Here is a 17,113-nt window from a genome sequence, read left to right as displayed (position 1 = left end):
CAGTGCTAGCCTTAACTTAAGTAAAATATTTGGGCCTGAAAAGGAGGAAATATTAACTAAGTCACTGTCTTCCTGTTTGCAACACATCATTCACCTGCCACTTCCTTTAACCCGATAATGTCTTTGTAGTTACTAGTTGTTACCTGTAACGAATTGTATATAAACATATTTTCATTAATAGTGTGCTTGTGTCATTTATTTTATTACTTGTTTGCTTCTGCCCTTGATAACATGGACACATTTATAAAATTGAATGAATTAAGTGGAATATATTGGAAAAGTAACTTTGTTGCAGGTACATATTACACACAGTTAAAAAATGATGAACCATCAAGATCAGGTATAATGAAGCGCTCTCACTCATCTCCCAATATAGCACAGGTAAGTGTGTTTATTCTTCTGACCATGTGTGTATGAAACCAAATCGAATGTAGCTGTGTTTTTGCTTTAAGTATGTTTAGTCATAGTTCCTGAAAAGGTGTGGATTAGCTCTCTTACATAAAATGATGTTTTAAATTATGTTTAACAGTAATTCCTTGCATTGAAATATTGAGTGAGACTTGTGACTGGTGGTCTTTCTGAGCAACAGTTGTACTCATGACCACTTCAAGTAACTTGGGGTGGGAGGAGCCACAAAACAATTGCACTAAAAATTTATATGGCACTTCCATGTACAGCAGTATGCCATATAATAAGTTTAATATTTAATATATAGCATTTCATGGTTATACTATAATATATGAAGAATGAACTGTTACTACTGTTACTTAAGTAATGGAATTAGGTAATAGGGTCACCTATTTCTCACCCAAGTCTCCTGATTCACTGCTAGATGGCTCTGGCAGTGAAATAAGGATTGAGTAGAAATTGTGTAGAGTCAGTTGGCTGGTCACTCACTACTTACAAATGCACACTTCAAAGACCAAGAAACCTCCGAAAAGGAGGCGGTGAAAACCCACAACTCGGTTGTAGAGCCAAGAAATAACAGCAGCAACAACAACAGGGTTACCTAGGTGCATAAAGTTATGTGTGCAATATATAATCTACAGGAGTGTACATCATTTATATCTCCTTATGAATTTATATTACAAATATTATTGCATTATATGTACAGTTTACTCTTAATAGGTGAGTCTTCAAAACTACAAAACTACAAAATATGCTATCTGTACTAAGTTTCATTTTTATTTGTACCTCATCTTTAATGTCTACCTAGTTTTATACATTTGCAATATTGTATTCATACAACTTATTACTACCAAAATAAGAGCCATGAAGATAACTGTTTTAGTTGAAATGTGTGACTAGGATATTGTATTATTTTATGTTATTCCAGTTGACTATGCATATTCTTGTTAATTGATATAAGAACAAAACATTGTGTACAAATGATCACTTCATACAAATTAAATATAATGAACCAAGTAATTATGTGTTTTAGTTGGTAGAGGATCTAGATGTGGGGGTTAAACATAAGCCCCCACAGTTTGATCGAAAAATTAAGCCTCTTCAGAAGCCACAACCTTCAGAGATAAATGCAGCACGCCAAAGAGACTTCAGTGCTGTATATGGGAACAAGGTAAGATGATTTCCATGAATTTATTTTTTCAAATACAGCATTGTACCATCCATAGTTTTATGTATACACAGTTAATAGATTTTATGGCATTTTACTAGGCACATTACCCTGTTGGCAGTGTTGCACACAAACATTTTTGTGAGTACTGCCACATCATTCATATATGATGACCTACGTTGGACACTATTTTTTATTGCTTTTTGTGAAATTATCCTTTTCCTCCCATTCTCCCCAAAGTTACAGACATGCACATGTGATGGTAAAAATGTCAGCTGTAGAACAAGTGTTTTGCATAAAAATTAAAGCTTAATAAATTCCCATCCAGAAGTCTGTTGACTGATCTGATCTCTACTCCAACATTTGTTCTTTGCAGTAACATACCAACATAGTCCTATCTTCTGAAATTTTTCATCCTTCTGCCTTCTTTTGTTATCTCTTTCACAGCTAAATATTCAGTTTTAGAATCCTTTATATTTTTAGTAAGTTCTGTTTTGCTTTTATTCAGTCCATATGTGTAAAGTCATAATCTCGTTTTCCTTGTCTTTCCTGTTTAGCCAACAGTACATATTAATAAAATCTTCTCAAGCCATCAGCCACAGCAGATTTAACCAAATAATGTGGTTGCTGGCCCGAGAAGATTTTATTAATGACATCCACTGTGAAAGCTTCATATCATAGACCTTACTTATGTTTAAGTTATTGTAAGTTCCAATGAAGTAGGGGACTGACAGATGGTTGCCTCCTTCAGGTCCCTCTGCTGTTTTGGGGAACTTGTTGGTTATGATTATTACTGAGAAAATTGATAAAGTCTCATTTGAGCTTCGTGTAAAATATTGTTTGTGTTTGACCATTATGAACCAAAATTAAATTGGTTTAACAACTTTAATGGAAACCTTTGATGCCCATTTAATTTAAGTCTGTTCATTAGCTTCAGAGATGAAACACGTGGACTGACTGACAGATAGACATAAAAACGCAACTTCCCCTCAAACTGACTCCACGGAGCAGAGTCCTCCTGAGGAATTGCTTCCATGTCTGAAAGTGTATGTTTTTACTTTTGTATCTGTTATGTGTTGTTGAATATAGTGGTGATGTTTTCATTGATTCTATTCTATTTCCTTACATGCATTTCATCCTGCTGTTACTTGAGTGGAATATTTTTAAAGATCTGTTCCCCCTCTCCAATTATTATATGTGCATGCACATTACTTCTCTGATGATATACTTTACCTTAAAGGGTCACGGAATTACTGGATTAAAAAATCTAGGCAACACCTGTTACATGAACTCCATCATCCAATGCATAAACAACACCACCCCATTAGTGCGTTACTTCTGTTTGGGAGATTACCATGAGGATGTGAACCATCACAATAACAGTACACAGGGTGAAGTTGCAGAGGAGGTTGCAGCTGTAGTAAGAGCACTGTGGTCTGGGGAATTCCGATCCATTACTTGTCGAGACCTGAAGAGAGTGGTGGGTCAACATAGGAAGCAGTTCCAAGGTTATGAACAGCAAGATTCACATGAATTCTTTACTATTCTTATGGACTGGCTTCATGAAGATCTTAATAAGGTACAAATTGAAGTGAAATGTGAATTTCAAATGTTATGTAAGTTAAGTGAGGGAGGAGGTCATATTGACATGCACACACTATTACACTATTAAACATTGGGACTAGGATCAAGGAGCACAGTGCCACATCTGGCAGGGACAGCATGAGAAATCTGCCGTGGTCAAAAACTGCTTCAACCTGGGCCACCATATGCAGCTCCAGGATACCTCTATCCTTTCAACAAAATCCAGATACATGGATCGAATCATCAGAGAGGCCGCCAAAATTGAATTAAATCCCAACAGCTTCAACAGGGAGGATGGACTTCACCTGATCTGGTCATGGAAGCCCGTCATTCAGTCTCTCCGAGGGTTCTGGAAGCATCCCATAGAGTGCCGCCTGTCCCACCTGGACCACTAAAACTCAGCCCTTTTCAGGGCCCCAGGGCCTGTGCTCGCTTCCACACTCCACCTGACTCTCAATGTCTGGTATCTCAACAGGCGGACTCCCTGAGGCCCTCTTAGAGCTGGTTCTTGGACTTCTCTCTGTCTCTCTCTCCCCCTCCCCCTCCCTCTCTCTCCCTCCCCTTTCTCTCCATCTCTCTCACACACTGCAAGACATGCCCACTCACACCTGTTGGTCCCCACCCACGCCTGACTTGACACCAGCTCCCATTGGCTAGGATCAGGGTACTCTGGACACTGTCTGGTCCCTATAAACTTAGCCCTTTCTGCTTGATTGGCACATTCATTGCCCTGATGATGGAGGCAGTATGACCTCTGCAACGTTGGTGGAAATGTACCAGACTACACAGCACAATAACCCAGAAGACGGCAATCTTCAAAGTTAATAAAGTTAAATTTGAGATTTATACCAAATGTTGTTTTTCAGGTTACATGATATATTCAGAGAGTACCATTATTGAACTTCTACCATTTGTGTTGAATGTTTTTCATTTTAAAAACCAGTTTTCATTGTAAATTATCATTAAATTTCATTCTTTGAAAGCACTGCTTTCATCACAGGTGCCAGGTGCTATCACTGCAATATGTTGTGTTAGGAATGTAAATATTAAGCTAAGTAAGTATGGCTTTCTTTATTTTGCATAAACGTTTTCTTATTGACAAAATGGAAATAAGGAAATTATGATTTAAGTATACATTGTGCAGTATATTTGGCAATGAATTGCTTTTGCAAATATTGAATATGGATAACTAATTTAAGCAGTGTGGTTGTCAGATCTTTTGTATCCATATTTCTTTGTATGTAATCAACACTTTACTAAAATTTTATGAATTATATACATTTTGGTTTTCAGTAACAATTTCAGTCTCATTGAAACCAAATTCAGGTATTACTGACTGAGCTCTATACATTTCAGTCTGTCTGACATATTTAAAACTGTGTACCTTTTTGACTGGCCAAAGTAATTTTTCCACCTGTTCCAAATAGTTTGGAAATCTACAGGGATGTTAACCAGTTGGCCACAACATTTGGTATGAAGCTCAAATTCAACATTACTAACTTCCTTACAAACAGTCTCATCACAAATAATTGGTGTACAGCATTAAATATAAATTGAGATTTCAGGTTCTCATGGTGGTGGCACCACCTGTTTATAACATCGCATAACCACTCTCACTTCAGCTGTGTTTATGATCCCACATAATCACTATCACTTCACCTTTCTTCTTTCATTAGACTTTCCATCCAAAACCATTTCCGTTGTGTGGGTTCTTGAAAACCTTTTACATTTTCTTTTCATATACTTCATTATCTGATTATTTATCTGCTCTAGCAAATTTTCATTATGTTGGTCCCACATTTTCAGTGCTCCTTTTCTTTCCATACATTTGGACATTAGAATCTAAAACTACACATGTATTTCTCATATCTTGTATTATCTTTGATAAAATATTTTCATGTTTTCAACATTCTTCTAAATGATTTACTGAATTATTTATATTTCTTGCAACTACTGTCAGTATTAAAGTGTATATATTTTCTTTCTGTTTCCAGCGGAGCAGGAAGTCACCCTTAAAAGAAACAAGTAATGACAACTTGTCACCAGCAGATCAAGCTTGGGATAAGTTCCGTAGGTGCAATGTATCACTGATCCGAAATTTATTTTATGGCCAGCAGAAGTCCACAGTTCGTTGCTGCAAGTGTAGTGAAGAATCGGAGACGTATGAAGCATTCTCAGACCTATCACTGCCTCTCCCCAGCTCCAGTAATAAGTGTTCACTCAATGTGAGTTTTAAATATTGATTCCATTACATTAATATGTCACTTTTACAATACAAGGTGCTATCCAAAAGTATTTGGACTCATTTTGGAGTTGCAAGAGAAATAATGGTATTCAGTTTTGCTAATAGGTGGTAATAGAGCACTTTTATAATCAGTTCTGCACTAATTTTGCTTGTCTACCTTGCTTCAGTGTGATTTTACATCCCTTCAAATGAGACCATGTTGGATGTTTATGACTTCTGTGTTTTACTAGGATGGCACATTTAAAAGAACAATAAATTTTCAACAGAATGACTTGACCCTCCTTTCAGAGGTCATTACAGGAGATGAGACATGGGTTTATGACTATGATGCAGCAGCATTTCTGTCAGTGGAAAAACATTTTATCTCCATTCCCAAAGAAGGCCACACAGGATTGCTTGAATGCCAAGAGCATGATGATCATATTTTTTTTTAAATCAACAGGATCGTTCAGTAGATTTATGGCATGTAAAAGGTCCTTATGAGTGTGAAAGAGATGCTTGGTAAACAAACTGCTGTGGTCATGTTTGTCACCTATGTCTCTTCTGCTGCTCTACCAGATGACTGGCAGTTGAATGAGGCTCAAATAGAAATTGTGCAGACAGCAGGCTTACCACTTACTACTTTAAAGCACTAAAGAGTTTAACATGACAAGTTGACTTGATCATTTGTCTGGAATGGGCCAAAGGCACAGTACTTGAAAGTTAGAAGAAGAAGAGGATTGTTCACCATTAATTTATCTACAGTGTCTATAGGAGGCATATGGGGCTCAGACATCCATGAAAATGGCACACTGGTGACTATAAGCTACATCATGACAATGCTTCCACTCACACAGCCATCTTTCTTTAATGATGTCTGGTGAAGAATGATATGGCCATGGTCTCCAATCCCCCATACTCACTAAGTCTGGCTCTCAGCCATTTATTTTTGTTTCTTAGAAACAAAAATAAATGGCTGAGAGCCAACAAATTCTGAAACATGGGTTCCAGAAGTACTTCAGCAATGGCAAAATCACTTAACAAGGTTGTATTATCTTGCAGAGGGACTAATTACTACAAATGAGACATCATGAAATAGTAATACTAACTTTTTTTGTTATGTGCAGTCCAGAAACGTTTTGATAGCACCTAATGTTTGCTTTGAAGATGCAATACAAATAACTGTGAAATTATTTAAATTGTACCAAAGAAAATTTTGACAAATACAGTATATATGAGAAAATTTCTTGTGTATTCATGCATACAGGTTTACACATAAAATTTGACTGGCATATAATTCAGTATGATTTATGTGTTTCCATTGTGCACAGTAACATTGAGTGTAATTTTTTTACAGCTTATATCTTAATTGCATCATGCTTGTGTTCCTCAATATAATAATTTTATTTTCCGTCCTTACACAAGCTTATAGATTGTTAAAATTACATAAAATTATAACATTTCAACATTTTTGATATTGTTACATTTTAAAATGACGACATGTTTCGATGTTCAATTCCATCATCGTCAGGTCTATCAATCAAAATTAAAATTAAAACTGTTGTATCTGCTGCTCTGCGTATACTGATTTTGTTTCTACCCGTTTAGATTTTATTTGTTTAATCTCCAGGCTTCTTCCATTTAATTTTGGAGGCTGCGCCTGGGTGCCTTATATCGGGTTGTGTGTGAGGTGCTTGTCCGATGTTACTGTTGCTGTCTGCCATTCCGTAACATCGGACAAGCACCTCACACACAACCCGATATAAGGCACCCAGGCGCAGCCTCCAAAATTAAATGGAAGAAGCCTGGAGATTAAACAAATAAAATCTAAACGGGTAGAAACAAAATCAGTATACGCAGAGCAGCAGATACAACAGTTTTAATTTTAATTTTGATTGATAGACCTGACGATGATGGAATTGAACATCGAAACATGTCGTCATTTTAAAATGTAACAATATCAAAAATGTTGAAATGTTATAATTTTATGTAATTTTAACAATCTATAAGCTTGTGTAAGGACGGAAAATAAAATTATTATATTGAGTGTAATCATCAACTATAAGTAATGGTACCACAACTAAAGTCATTAGTTGATTGTGGGTTTGTTTGGAGTATGGATTTACTAATCTTGCAATAATTACAAATAATTATTTTCTTGATTGCAGTTCTTTACAGTTATACATCACAAATCTTGATCATTCATTCTTCTGCCTGGATTCCACACTGTTAGTAATCACTTTTTTCTTGCAGCAGGTCACACAGGTATTGTTGTCTAAACACCACTTCTTTGCTACCATCCACTAGTTCTGCTGCTTAACCACTCCACAAGGCCATATATACTGGTCATGTCACACAGAACCACAGAGAAGGGTCTAGATATTTTAATTTCCAGATCACCAGCCAAGAGAGTTCTAGAAATGATTCCATAGCCAGATGTTTGTGCAAACCATGTGATATAATTCACATGTTTCATAGCTAACATTTGCTACATTGGCACTAAATTATGATTAATAGTCTGCATCATGCTTCATTTGTAGAACCTTTCATTATCGGTTAACATTGCAGTTAGACAGCACGGTTGCTGTTGTGACTAGCATACTGGCTTATGGACAAGCTTGAGTTTAACCTGTGATGGAACATAATTCTTTATGTTTATCTGTTTCCTCTTCATTCACTCATTAACTTTACAGGATTATCAATGCCAAGTAAAATTTGAGTTGCTACACAGTCATTAAATAATGTTTATGGTTTATATTGCATGACAGGAGTGCATTAAATTGTACCTATATGGTGAGAAGATTTCTGGATGGAATTGTCCATCCTGTAAGGAGAAGCGTGATGCCATTAAGAAGTTTGATATTCAGAAACTACCTCCCATCCTTGTCATACACTTGAACAGGTATGTATCCTCTTCATTAAAAATTTTGGATTTTTTGTGTAAGTGAATTGCATTCATGTAACTAGCATATGATGAAACATGTGTGAGATTATCTAAAATTTAAATGGCAATGGCGTGAGGAACACATCATGTGGTTTATATAGCTAGAGGATAGTGAGGGACCATCATGAGGTTGAGCTTATCTGTAACTTCTAGTACTCAACTCTGACTTTACATATGATATTTTGACCCATAGAGCAGATAATGAAGTCACATTATTGAGAGTAGATTGTGCTAAAGCAATGCATTAATATTTGATTTTGTGTGGACACTAGGGGTAGACTGAGAAATTCAGAAGTGCTTATTTGTGTATTCTTTCTGGATGCTTCAGTGTAAACAAGTTTGGCCCACTGGCATTTAGGTGATAATTTAAAATGTTGGCCAGGAAACTGTTTTATGGTTTTACTCAATCTTTATGATAGGCCTCTAATCATTTACAGTAAATTCCTCATTATGTCACTATGACATCTGATTTCAAGTATAATCTTATTCCTGCTTGTTGGTTTGAAAATGTCATCTCATCTAACTTTTGCATAGACGTCATATAACCATTACATTATACTTACAACATAAATACTTTAGTGCTACAGAAATGTATATAAATGGAAACAGTAACTATTTTTCCTATATGTGATGGAAGACTAGAAGTTATTAAAAATTCTGTAAGAAACCCCCACAGCAGAATGCTTGAATATAATATCACTTTAATACTTTGAAGAACAAAGTTCATCTAGGAAACACAACACATCTCTGTTACAAAGATTAATTAGATAATGCTGTATAGGGAAATATATGCTGTTTATTCTGAGAATCATATGTAACCCATAAATGCACCTTAGTGAGCAAAATACAGTTACTTAAAAATACAGTTAGTTAAAAGCTGGTGGTGCATATAGTTACCACTGTTTTAGAGGGTTAATATACACACACATTCCAGTCCCTAATAGAAGCTATCCTTTATGTCAGCACTACTGTCTTGAAAATAGTGTAATGTCATCATTCCATCAGCCTTATAGTTTTTTGAATCACATCTCATTTTTAGCTGTTGATATGAATTTTTATGTATACAAAATTATTATAATTCTGTTGTCAAGTATTGATTGTCATTCTCTTTTTTATAAGAAAAAGTACAATTTCCAATAAAACATTATTCCTTTTTATTATAAACTCCTATTCTCCCAATAAATCTAGTCCATGCTATGTTAATTTTCTATGTTGCCAGGTTCTCGCATTCTTTAAACACCATTTAATTAATGCCAAAATTTTCTTACTCCAAATCTTTATGAGAAATTTAAAACAGATTTTTATACTGAAGGTTATTAGTTTAATTCCTAATTTGGGGGACCTATCTGTGATAATTATTCAGCTTGCTCTTAGCGCAGCTGTGCAGTATTTCTTTTTTGTGTGCTCCCCTTGGATGAATAATAGAGGGGTGACAAGGTTGCACTTAACAAATATCTACATTTAAGTTATGCTCTCATTTAGCAGTTTTTGGAACTGAAAATAGTTTCTCCCAAATACATGATATTTATATCATCTGAACTTACGTAACTGGTCATTATGCTATGCTCTAAAACATCCACATTACTGTCATATATTCAGAATACCTTGAAAATGTTGTATTTTTTCATAGGTTTTATCATGATGGCTGGTGGCGCAAGCGGCAAACATATGTAGATTTTCCATTTCATTTGGATATGAGTCAGTTCACACTGGTTCCAGGCCAGCGATATGTCAGCTATGATTTATATGGTATATCGAATCATTATGGCACTATGGAAGGTGGTCATTATACTGCATACTGCAAAAATGCTGAATATGGCAAATGGTATAAATTTGATGACCATGAAGTGAGTGAGATCTCTAATAATTCTGTTCGTTCTGGTGCTGCATATATCCTCTTTTATTCATCTGTCGAATATAAGGTGCCTGGAAATAGCAGCTGAAGAACCCTTATTAGATGAGTATAATTTCAAGAGGCTTATTGAACTCATCATTGACTAAGTAGGATTTTAGATTCTTACAGTGATGAATACAAATATGGCTGTCTTCTGGGTTATAGCACCATGTAGTCTAGTAGAAATATACCAGCATTTCAGATGTTCTTGCTGCTTCTATCATCTGAGCAATGAGGAATCATTTTGAGATATAGGAACTAGTCAGAACCTTGATCGGACCAGTAGGAAATAAGGTGAGGATCAAGTGAGAGCAAGGGAGCTAATGGGAGAAAGGGGGACATGCCATCGCCTGGCCAGAAAGAGGGAAAGGACGCTACCTTTATAATGGCCTCTCAGGTTCCATTGGGTAGATCACTGGAAATAAGGAAGTGTGGGTGGATGGAAGGAGGAGGATATGAGGAAAGAAATACATGGGGAGAGACAGTGTACTAATTTACATGAGAGATTAGAGGGAGGGAGGGAGGAAGGAACTGACCTGGGACAGGTGATGTCCTGAAAAGGATAGTGTGGTGGTCTAGTGGCCAGATGAGAACTGGCAATGCTGTATTGGATGCTTTCTACATCCCTAAATCCTTTGAGAGAGTGGATGAGGGGCTTCTGTGATTGGCTCAGGTGAAGGCCATCCTCCCTGTTCATGTTGTTGGGTGTAGCTTGGTCTTAGTGGCCTTCCTGATCATCTGGTCCACATATCTTGATGTGGTGGAGAGGATGTTAGTGTCCTGGAGTTCAGTTTGGCTGTGGCATGCCACACCTTTCCTATTGGCTCCCTTGCCTGATCCTCACGTTATTCCGTACTGGTCTGGTCAAGGTTCTGCCTTGACTGACTGATTTCTATAACTCAAACCAATTTGTGCACATTTTACTCATTACACTGATGATGGAAGCAGTAAGAACCTCTGAAACATTGGTAAACTACCAGACAATCCAGAAAAACCAACCATTTTTATCATTGACTGCATTAGTTATTATATGAGTGAACAAGATATCCTGTATCCTATGTCCTGTTTTGCTCAGCTGTTATGTCAGGAAGACAACAGATTCTGATAAAGATTGATCAGCCTTCTAGGGTTTCTCAAATGGAGTCATAATTTTATCAGAACTTGACCATATTTAATGTCAGTATGGTTCTGGAAGCTTTGCCAGACAGAGCAGTCATGTGTCTTTGGGACTTTGTTTTGTGATGAATCATAAGACACAGTTGGATTATCATTAAAATAAAATTGTTTAATGAAAATCGTAGGTATATGCCCTAAAGCCATATTTACCATGTTGATGTAAAGGTAAGCAGTTTACAGTGTTATATGATTAAAGCCCATTTTACTTAAACAGAAATTTAAAATGGCAATTATCACCTGAAAAAGGAATTGCTTGGTTAGTGCAACTTAATGGTTGCCCATCTTAGTAGTAAAATAGAGGGACTGTTTTGTAGCTTAATCTTGAAGCCTTTCGGTGAGCATTGTATATGCAAAGGAGTATCAGACAAAATATTGTTTCCAGCCCACTTTTAAAATATTGGTTTTTCTCTGTGACTTAGTAAATGAATTTGTATAGGCATTGGGAGGGAAGCATATTGCCTTCAGTATCATAAAACAAAAATCATAAGGTTTTGGGATTGTCCACAGTTTCAGTTATGTTGAAATTCTCAATGTAGCATCCTGTCTGTCAGTGAGGCAGAGATTTTGTACTGATGAGTAAAAGAATAAATGGTATTTCAATGGAGAATTGCATATGGACATGAATAATGCATTATTTAGAATAGAGTACAGTAAATATTGTAGTCAACTTTAAGTTAGACATGTAAAATGTGTAAGGTATAAACTTCAACTATTTCAGTTAAGATTACATGTTATGTATTATATACTCATAAGGAAATTGATGGTATGCTTCCAGAATCTTAATATTGGATGAATGTTTCATGGATTGACTAATTGTTTTAATAGGACTTAGATCAGTTTTAAGGAAGCATAATTGATTGATATTGTAACTGCTGTGACACAGGAAAGAAATAGTGTATTTTCTTGTAAAATGCATTGAATTTTTAAGAAAATATTATTTATGATGAATGTCTATAAATGGTGTACAAATAAGAAATAATATTATTTTCATATTTCTGTACATATATGTGCAATATGCTTTGTGTTTTAAATGAATAACAGTAGCTTAGTAAAATAATTAATTTAAAATTGTCCATGTATTTATGCTGGTGGCATTGAGAACACTGATAATAATTACAGCACCAACTTAGATAAAATTACATTCTAACTGTAAAGTAGAGCTTGCTGTTTTTTAAATGCATTACATATATAAATACATCATTATTCATACTTCAATGGATTGTTTCAGTTTTTGATTGGTGAATGTTTTTTCTGTTCCAAGTAATTGATGATATCTTGTCTTTTCAGTGGAAATGTGTGGAACTTAGTTCAAAGTAACTCAATGATAATTTTCTTTGTCCATGATTATTATACTATGCTTTACCAAATAATTGTAGTGTTTCTTTTTCTAAATTGTGAATTCAGGAAGCAAAGTAACAAAACATAATTTGTAATTCATTGTGAATAATTGCTGAAAGGACAATTAAAACCCTTGTTCACTACATTATACAGTGTGGTACCAGATGCTATATACTTTGTCCAACACACCATTTAGTACAGCATGGCTCTGTATAATAGTATAAATCATCTGTTATAATTATAATTATGGGTGTAGATGTGCAAAAGCTTCCATTCATAGTTTGATGATTGAGGTCATACCAGTTCTTAGTATCTGACTTGCCTCAGTGCTGTCAACATTTACTTTTTAAGCACAGTTACATTTTTGTGGAAAAGAGTGTGGCAAAAATTAATAGTTGCAGAAAAGAAGGAAAATATTAAATGATTGCTTACCCAGACCTGGTGGGAAGTAATCTTTTCATATATCCCTACCAAGCAGTTACTCTTCTCTGCAATGAATGATACAGCAGTTACAGCAAAACAGATGAGCAATACATCTCCAAAACTTACATTACATTAAACTTAATAAGTGTAATCAGTGATGTTTCCAATTGATTCTGTCGTAATGTGCTAAATCCTATGGAGTCCATACCATTGCATCAAGCATTAAGATTTTATTTACCATCAGATACAAGCACTGTCTGATGGTAAATGAAATCTGTTATATGTTTAATTACTTATTTTGAACAGAACCATTTCTCTCTGGAGGTTTGTTGTGTGAAAGTGGAGTGATTGTAGTGTTGGAATGTGTTTCCTTGTACATAATTATGAAAATGTGAATTGTGTAATTTAGTATATTGCCAGTTTTCTGGGGTAGCGAGCAAAGACGCAAAATATCTGTGATCGGAAGTTACAGAGGAGTAAGCAGTTATAAGCAGGTCTGTTGTTGTAATTTCAGAACAGTTTGTTATTTATACTGTCCATTTAAAAATAGACTGAGAAGTAGTATACTCATATATAGATATTTCTTGTTGAAACCTGTTGTATGAAATCTTTGACAGTTCATGCATGGCAGCACTTCTCCACTTCCACTACGGCTGTATATGTTTAATGTTAACGGGGTCATAATTAAGGAACAAATTCCTGAATATTTTAGTTTACCTCTGTCATTTTAAAAGTTGATAACCAATTTATTGTCTGTGCTAGGGGTGGGCAAACTCTCTACCATGGAGAGTTTCAATTTTCACTTTTTTTTAACATTTACTCTTGCTCTTTCATATTCAGCTACAAGTCTGACACTCTGTTGAGGACTTTGCCCAAGCTCAGCCACTGAATGTTGAAATGATATGGTATTCCAGTATATTCAACATCCAGGTTTTCCAGCAGGGATGTGAACTGTCTGTGACTCAAACCTATTGTTCATATGAAATTCACAAATCTCACAACTGTGCTTATCTCATGATCCATATTCAGAACTATTTGGCAGAGTACCTCCTGGAAATACATCATTTCTTGATCAGAAGGTATTGTCCATTGTATCTTACATTCTTTTTGAAAGGCCTGTATTTTTATCTGTTAAATTCAGAGCCATCTGTGGTTATACTATGTAAGTTACTCTGTGATAGATTGTATCGTTGACAGCCTTTCATACAGGTCTCTGCCAGTTGTGTCTTTCAGAGATTCCACTGAAAGTAATTCAGTGATGATATTGAAGTTGTCTGTGGTCTTACCTTGTATAAATATCAGCAGTTGAGGTGTGTCACTTGTGTCTGTACTGTCATCCAACATTACCAAGAAGTACGTATCATTTAACTCTGTTATTAAATCACCATTTTTCCATATGTCAAACAATTATTTGCGATAAACTCATATTTTCAAACATTGTTTTGTTTTTCAGACCAGCTGCTTCAGTTACGTGCATTATACAGTGTTTCACAAAAATTGTCTGAAAACAGTTTACTATGCATAGTAATGTTATATGCCACTGAAGTCTTTGTTGGGTTGCTGCTTTTTGCACTTGCTCTGGGATGTTAAAACTCTTGTTGCTTTTTGAAATTCAATGCCATTTCTTTGGCTTTCCTTGCTCTTGCTTCCAAAGATTAATTGGCATGATATCCTGCATTTTTTGAAGTAAAGTGGTATTTCAGATTAAAAAGTTTGAGTGCTGAGACTGTGTTATCACAAATTAGGCACACAGCCCTAGATCCAACATCTGTAAACATATTTCCACACCTATAATAACTGTCTATTTTTAATTAATTCCTTATACTTATTTTACAAGGACAGTACAGAGTAATACAGTTACAATAGTTTATTGCATTCAGTAAATACCTCTTCTTGTAAACAAAATAGACAGTTCTCCCAGAACCACTGATTTCATGGAACATTCATACTCAACTGACAAAAACCAGTGGAAATCTTACTTTAACTCTGTTAAAAGAACTGCATGAATGTGGCATCACAGAGAACATATTTTCACCCCATGTAATAAGGCATTGCCACAAATGTATGCTGGTACTAAACTATATATGCACTGTATTTTATGTGCTATAGTTCTTTTAGAACTAACAAATTAACTTTACGTTTTAGTATGGTCAGTATTTTATTTTGAGATAAATAATTTAATAAATAAATTTATAGGTTCGAGATGGAGCAAAAGCTTATGTGATCTTCATCCAGTCCACAGATCACAGTTTGCCCATCCCTCAATTATGCTGTATGCTGTAAAATCGTAATTGTGAAGGTATTGGTCAGTTGTGTACAATTTTATTTTGTTTTGTGATACTGTACGTGGAGGTTGGAGAATCCACTTTTATCTCGCAAAGGAGAGATTGTCCCAGATACACTGTAATGTTGGTTTTGCTGTTCTTATACAGATGCAGTTAGCATTTAATTAAATAAAAATATCCTTTTTTGTAAATATGGTAATTGACTCTGTCCCTTTCAATAATGACAGTTGTCCAGTTAAGTCTATGTGACCCTGCCTGATGACTGAGATAACATTCTGTGTCAGATTTTTTGTTTTTATGATTATAGATTAAAAATTATATGCAGTTTTTGTTACCATAATTTAAAAATATCTGTAGCATCCCATTTAACTTCCTTAAATATGAGGATGTGAGGTAGTTGATCTACAGACATATGTATCACTTGGAGAAATGATAAATATGGTAAAAGTTAAAAGAACACAAATACTTGAATTCAAATAAGTGATATATAAACCACAATAGTAATTTACTTAACACAGCCTTCTACCTCAAAAATTCAACTGTACCTCATGTTCTGCATTTGTAATATCATCAGCTGAAACTATGAACTAGCCTATTACTTTCAGATGTAAGAAGAAATACACTTGCTCCTTCTTTTGTGACAGATGGGTAACATCAAATGGAAAAGAAAATTGGAAGTGCAATAAAACATTCTTACATATTTCATAAATATTGTAAGCTGGATCCAGCCACTTATTAACTTTGATACAGTAATAATAAAAAGCTTTCTTATGTGTGAAATATATAATACGTATGTTCCATTATCATACTATCTGAGCATGTGATTACCATGCTGTTTCATCAGAGGATGGGAGATGTCCAATAACCTTAGCAGTGATTAATCTAGGAAACAGATGCAAGTACGAGGTGCGATCGGAAAGTTTCAAGACTGTGCGTATAAAAACCCGTACACTTATCTTAGGTATTAAATTCATCAATCACCCTCGAAGTAGTTCCCCTGGGAGTGAACACAACGATCCCAGCGCTGCTCCCAAGCCTGGAAGCATCCCTGGAAATCTTTCTTTGTCAGCCTGTCAAGCACCATCTGCGATTCTGCCTGAATCTCTTCTATCGTCTCAAATCTCCTTCCCTTTAGCTGAATTTTCATCTTTGGGAAGAGGAAGAAGTCACACGGAGCTTAGAAAGGAAGTTGGGGTCGGTTCTTGCAAGATCTTTGAGCTCCTGACAAACGAGAAGTCGATTCTGCTTCTGGTCCTCAGACAGGAGCCTTGGCACAAACTTGGCTGCGATGCGTCGCATGTGGAGTTCTTCCTTTAGAATCAGCTGACAGGTCCCATAGCCTATCCCAACAATGTCGCACAAGTCGTTGATGGTACGACGTCGATCTTCGTGAATGGCCTGCCGAATCTTCGTAACATTTTCGGGCGTTGTGCTCGAAGATGGTCGTCCAGAACGCTCGTCATCATCGACAGAGGTTCGGCCATTTTTAAAACGTGAATGCCACACAAAAGTTTGTGCACGACCCATTGCGGACTCCCCAAATGCTTGCTTTAGCATTTCATAGGTTTCCGTAGCCGTTTTGGTGAGTCTTTGGCAAAATTTGATGCACACGCCATTCCGAAATCGCAGGAGGGTCGGTGTAATGCACTACCAAAACGCCCGTAACTAA

The 17,113-nt window shown here is 35.8% G+C and overlaps 1 protein-coding gene across 3 annotated transcripts in view; it reads left to right on the top strand.

Moving 5' to 3' along the window:
• LOC110836889 (Ubiquitin specific protease 8) overlaps nucleotides 1-15,771 on the top strand; it is a 28,763-nt gene extending 12,992 nt beyond the window's left edge. For all 3 annotated transcript variants that reach the window (XM_022078591.2, XM_022078590.2, XM_022078592.2), the window contains 6 exons: nucleotides 296-381; nucleotides 1,442-1,579; nucleotides 2,817-3,155; nucleotides 5,155-5,385; nucleotides 8,153-8,286; nucleotides 9,959-15,771. In XM_022078591.2, the coding sequence (XP_021934283.1) occupies nucleotides 296-381; nucleotides 1,442-1,579; nucleotides 2,817-3,155; nucleotides 5,155-5,385; nucleotides 8,153-8,286; nucleotides 9,959-10,271 (1,241 nt within the window). In that variant the 3' untranslated portion in view covers nucleotides 10,272-15,771. The remainder of the gene's footprint in view (nucleotides 1-295; nucleotides 382-1,441; nucleotides 1,580-2,816; nucleotides 3,156-5,154; nucleotides 5,386-8,152; nucleotides 8,287-9,958) is intronic.
• Nucleotides 15,772-17,113: the final 1,342 nt, after the last annotated feature.

This window comes from Zootermopsis nevadensis, unplaced genomic scaffold (genome assembly GCF_977971745.1).
Source record: "Zootermopsis nevadensis isolate Lab colony 2312 unplaced genomic scaffold, Znev_1.0 Znev_ptg000013l, whole genome shotgun sequence".
Lineage (NCBI taxonomy): Eukaryota > Metazoa > Arthropoda > Insecta > Blattodea > Termopsidae > Zootermopsis > Zootermopsis nevadensis.
The sequence above is the reverse complement of the archived record's forward strand: the minus strand, read 5'-3'. Positions and strand labels throughout refer to the sequence as shown.